The sequence below is a fragment of the Epargyreus clarus genome, unplaced genomic scaffold (genome assembly GCF_041222505.1).
Source record: "Epargyreus clarus isolate Ecla_fem2 unplaced genomic scaffold, WU_Ecla_fem_2.2 ptg000009l, whole genome shotgun sequence".
Taxonomy (NCBI): domain Eukaryota; kingdom Metazoa; phylum Arthropoda; class Insecta; order Lepidoptera; family Hesperiidae; genus Epargyreus; species Epargyreus clarus.
In genome coordinates this window covers 15,808,234-15,813,250 of record NW_027332217.1, presented here as the reverse complement: position 1 = coordinate 15,813,250, position 5,017 = coordinate 15,808,234, and the positions used below count along the sequence as shown (strand labels likewise).

Genomic DNA, 5,017 nt, shown 5'->3' with positions numbered 1-5,017 from the left:
AGGATTTAAAATTGTATATATTTTATGCCCCAACGATAACGGGTGCAGCGCTATAAAAAAAAAAAAAATTTGGTAAATTCATGTCAAATAGGAGGTTAATTTTAAATGTTTTATGTAATAAATGTACTTTCTCTTAATATACTCGTAGTATAATTTCTCTTAATATACCTTTGTTTACATCAATCAATACGTGACTGTAAACTTTTCTTAAATCTTCTTCCTAAACCTATACTTAAATTCCTTTCCTGTAATGTTGTAACTTTATATTCAAAAGTGAAATAGTAAATAATAATAGTATACTCTTAATATGTTAACTTTTATATGGTTAAAATAATTTAAATTACTTCAGTAAAAAAGGGACGAAGTACTACCGCATAAATCGCCAAAATCAAATCATACGGTTAATATTTCGAAAGGGCTTGCAAATGAAGAAATAAGAATACATGAATTTAGTTTTATGGGCTTACAGGTTTTTTTTTCTAAATTCCATTAAATGAAGCCCTGAGTATCGTAACGTCACTAATGCAAAACTATAATGCCGTTTGATTGATAATACGTCGCATCACCGTAGATTTTTATTTCCTTTAGAAAGTTGGGTACAAAATAAGTTACGGTTGATTAGTTTAATCCAGTGCGGTGTGGGATGTTGGCCGCAGCGAAACCAAGTCGCGTTATAAAGCTAGTAGAATTATAAAACGATCAAAGATAAGTGGCGGTATCAACATCCATCTAATACGAAGTATTTAAATAAACTATCATAAATTGTTTATCTGGAGTAATAAAGATTAATGCGAACACGCAAAGTTATGCAAAAACTTGTTGTTTATTCAAAACGTGGTCGTTAACTCTTACATGGCACATGTTGGGAAGGTGCTGATAACTTTGGGAATCATCTAAGACTATAATGGGCAGTACGGAGAAAAGTGACAGCGATGGGGTTGACAAGAAGGTGGATTTGGACACGATCTTGATCCAAGACGTGGGGCAGTTCGGCCGCTACCAGTTTATCACGCTGATGCTGGCAGCCTTGCCTGTAATTTTCTCTGCGTTTGCGTCAGGGGAATACATTTTCACCGTAGGAAGAATACCTTCCAGGTAAGGAAATAAAGAATATACATAGTTTGGTTTATATGAAAAATCTGAATATGTAAATTCTGGAAATGTTATGCTATTCTATGCTGAATCTGTTCGTCTAGTCGTACCTCTACTACCTGAAATTCTTTCATGAAAGTGTCCTGTGTCCCCGTAGGCCAGTATCATTTCTATTCGGTCCAATATCTGTATTCGGATCTCCAGGGCTTGATTCATTAATGATTACATAAAAATAAAAAGCTCATCAACACCGAAATCAAAATAGTTCTGTATAAAAATATTAATAAATGTATTTCATCTCCATGATATCCACAGTCGTCAGATTAATTAAAATTGCATTTACAGATGTCGAATTCCACAATGTGATGGTTCTAATCCAGAGTACGCGCCGCCCTGGATCCTAAACGCCATTCCGGGCACCAGCCTCACCAGCTTCGAGCAATGCGAGCGCTTCAGTAACAGCAGCCAGGGGTCTGACGTCACCGGGGTCTGCCCCGCCGCCTGGTTCGACAGCTCCCGCACTGAGCCCTGTGACAGTTACGTTTACCAACATTCCCTTACTGTCGTCTATGATGTGAGTTACTTTGCAAGCACACCACCAATTTTCTTATTTTTTATAAGATTGATAGAGCAGACAAGACATACGATCTAATTGCCGCACATAAATGTCTGTAGCCAGTTCCAACTCTACCTGCTGCCGATCACAAATTCCTAGTCACCCCTGAAATCTAAACTGGTCACCTTATATGTAAGAATGTGGATACCCCTCCACCGAAACGCAAGAAATGCTTTGAGTTACAAATTGGTGTTTTCGGCGATTTATGATTGTTTATCAATTTGCTTCGAGGAGTTATCTTACCGTCATAGTCTACAACGTTAGAAATACTTATCAAACTATCAACTTATTACAGTACCAAATGTACTTCATAGGATTGACCACCTCTTGTGAGCAATTTTGCTATTTTTTATTTTCATCTGTTCAAGCATTAACTTTGGTTGGCGATACAAAAAGCCTACGCCTCTGAAGGAGCACGCGAGGAGGTCTTTATCAAAGTTAATTAGTATAATGATAACGCATTATTTAATCAAAGATAAAGATGTTAAATGTTTTCTTGCACCTATTATCAAAATAATCGTCGTATTAGTATTTATTATACGTACGCTTGGGTAAATAATGTTGGTGTTAATACTTTAGTTTCATGTTTTCAGTTTGACCTTGCCTGCGATGAATGGCGTCGTTCTCTGATCGGTTCCATCCGCACCATCGGCACTCTCCTGGTGCTGCCAATCACTGGCTTCATCTCCGACCGTTGGGGCCGGCGTGTCGCGCTCACCCTCAACGCTTTCAACACTGGCTGGATCGGTCTTGTGAGATCATTCGTCAATTCCTACGAATGGTTCCTTACTCTCGAAGTTTTAGAATCTTCTGTTGGAGCTGGCGCTTTCTCGTCATGTTATATTTTAGGTAATATATCACTTTAATTTGAATGATATTTTTTATTGTCTTTAAATTTTTGAGTAGAAGTTAATTAAGGATTGATATCATAACCGTATCAATAAAGTAAAATGTTTTCAGTCATGGAGCTGGTCGGTCCCAAGTACAGAGTAGCAGCGGGAGCTACAATATCTACAATGTTTGCTGTGGGCCAAGTACTACTAGGCTTTATAGCTTGGGGAGTCCAGCCGTGGCGCAGTCTCACTCAGGTCCTATACGCACCCCAGTTACTTGTCGTGTCCTACTTCTGGATTTTATCTGAATCGGTCAGATGGCTGATGAGTAAAGGACGCTATGAGGAGTCTGAAGAGATTCTTAAAAGAGCGGCGAAGAGAAATAAGAAAGAACTATCAGAGAAATCGCTTCAAGCCTTACGAGCGACGGCTGAGGCTGAAAAGTATAAAGAGAAGATAAAAGAGCCCTGGTTACCAATTCTTGTAATAAGGTCAAAGATGGTGCTCCTCAGGTGCATGGTATCTCCGATTTGGTGGATCACGAATACTCTGGTGTACTATGGGATGAACATCAACGCGGTGAACCTCTCCGGTAACCAGTACTTGAACTATGTGGCGGTGGCGGCGGTCGAGATCCCCGGCTTTTGGACTGCCGTCCTTCTGCTGGATCGTATTGGCAGAAAGCCGGTCCTTATCGGGGGCTACTGGATATGTGCTGCCTGCCAGTTTACATTTGCATTCTTACCTGAAGGTATAGAATATTATTAAAAAAAAATAAACTACTGAGATACAAATTATGTAATCAGGGTAATCAATCCTTATGGGTCTTCTTTCAGGCAACGATGGTGCGGCATTGGCAGTGTACCTGGTCGGCAAGTTCTGCATCGCAATGGTAATGACATCGATATACGTGTACACGGCGGAGCTGTACCCCACCAAGTACCGTCACAACCTGCTCGCCTTCTCCTCCATGATCGGTCGACTGGGTTCCATCACTGCTCCGCTCACACCAGCACTTGTAAGTTTATGTGAAATAAATCTAAATTTTGTCCTGAATGAGTATGTTGAAGTATTTTCAGCGATGCTACTTAAAAAGTGCTACAGTCAATCCAAAAATTATGATGAAGAGATGAGTCAAACATAATCGGCAAAATAAAGGCTCACAGAATGGAGGAAGATCGGGCGGTAAAACGCGAATACCTGGGAAGTTCGAGTGGTAGACGCTCAGTGGTAGAAGTTGAAGAAATGAAGGACCTGCGCGAGCTTCGGGTAGATAACTGACTGGAGTTGGCGCAGGACAGGTCGAAGTGGTATCTCTTAGTATCGACTTACTTTGGGTCGTTGCGCCAACGCAGTGAGTAGTATATATCATTTTCTCTGTAGATCATCGATAATACTTCAAGAAACAATTTCCTGTGTTGTACTTATTGAAGTATTGCCTGCATGGGCTGCATTAATTCACTATCTATTTTAACTATCTATTTTAACGTTGTTCTTGTTGTTTTCAGGCTTTGATGGTTTGGGAGAGTTTCCCGTCTGTTCTCTTCGGTAGCTTCGCGCTTCTCTCTGGTGTCCTAATATTCCTGACGCCGGAGACGCTCGGCCAAAAGCTGCCCGACACCATGGAGGAAGCACAACAGCTCGGCAAAAAAACACCCGCCTAATCCTTGCCATCTTTTTTACGTTAATTACCCGAATACATTTATTTATAGTCATTCGCTGTTCATTAATTTTTACCCACTTTATGCCAATATCATGGTATGCAAACATATATCCTATATCATGGTATGCAAACATACAATATCAAATGCTAAGTAAAATTATACATATGTGAATATCTTCTTTAGGAATGTTGGTATCTTTTTCATAAGATTCGAGTAGCAAGTCATGGATATGTAAGAAACTCAAAATACTTGAAAATTCAATATACTTGAAGCCGAAGAAGATGGTCACCTCATTTGTAAGCTAACCAGCAACCACACCCTTCTACCGAAACTTAGAACTGCGTCACCCTGTAATGAGTGAGGCGATAGTACCTTCCTGGTCGAACCAAACTGGCTCTACCATCTTCCAAAGTATTAAATAAAGATTTTCATTTTTCTCAAGAGGATTAGAAATACTTAACTTATTATTACAATCATGGATTAGAACAAAGTATTTCCCTATTTCGTGATAATGATAGTGGGTATTAACGGATTATTGTGATAGCAGAACATCAAAATAGTGTATTAATTAATTAGTTTGTTTATGTACGTAACTTTCACGTGGAGCCGTGACAGTTGTGATTATATTTACACTTATTCAAGGTTTTCAAGTGCTTCTAGGCTAATTCCAAAATTTATTGAATAATGTCAATCCGAGAAAACATATGCGGATATCTTATTAAAAAAAATGTGAGCCGTCACGGGACGCCTGGCAGATGTCAAACATCGACATTATTTTGTTAAAGTAATATGCAGAAAAGAACATATTGTGA

General features: G+C 39.2%; 1 protein-coding gene across 1 annotated transcript; it reads left to right on the top strand.

Annotated features, from left to right (window-relative positions):
• The first annotated feature begins 660 nt into the window (after positions 1-660).
• Positions 661-4,205, top strand: LOC140745124 (organic cation transporter protein-like). The gene is made up of 6 exons (XM_073076896.1): positions 661-1,095; positions 1,438-1,666; positions 2,302-2,557; positions 2,669-3,292; positions 3,378-3,559; positions 4,050-4,205. The coding sequence occupies exons 1-6, from the start codon at positions 905-907 to the stop codon at positions 4,203-4,205; spliced, it is 1,638 nt and encodes a 545-aa protein (XP_072932997.1). The 5' UTR covers positions 661-904.
• Positions 4,206-5,017: the final 812 nt, after the last annotated feature.

Bases quoted from the DNA above. Each gene is read 5' to 3' on its own strand.
- LOC140745124 (XM_073076896.1), top strand. From the start codon at position 905: ATGGGCAGTACGGAGAAAAGTGACAGCGATGGGGTTGACAAGAAGGTG. The intron at 1,096-1,437 runs GTAAGGAAATAA...TTGCATTTACAG, and splicing joins GTAGGAAGAATACCTTCCAG to ATGTCGAATTCCACAATGTG. The intron at 3,293-3,377 runs GTATAGAATATT...GTCTTCTTTCAG, and splicing joins ATTTGCATTCTTACCTGAAG to GCAACGATGGTGCGGCATTG.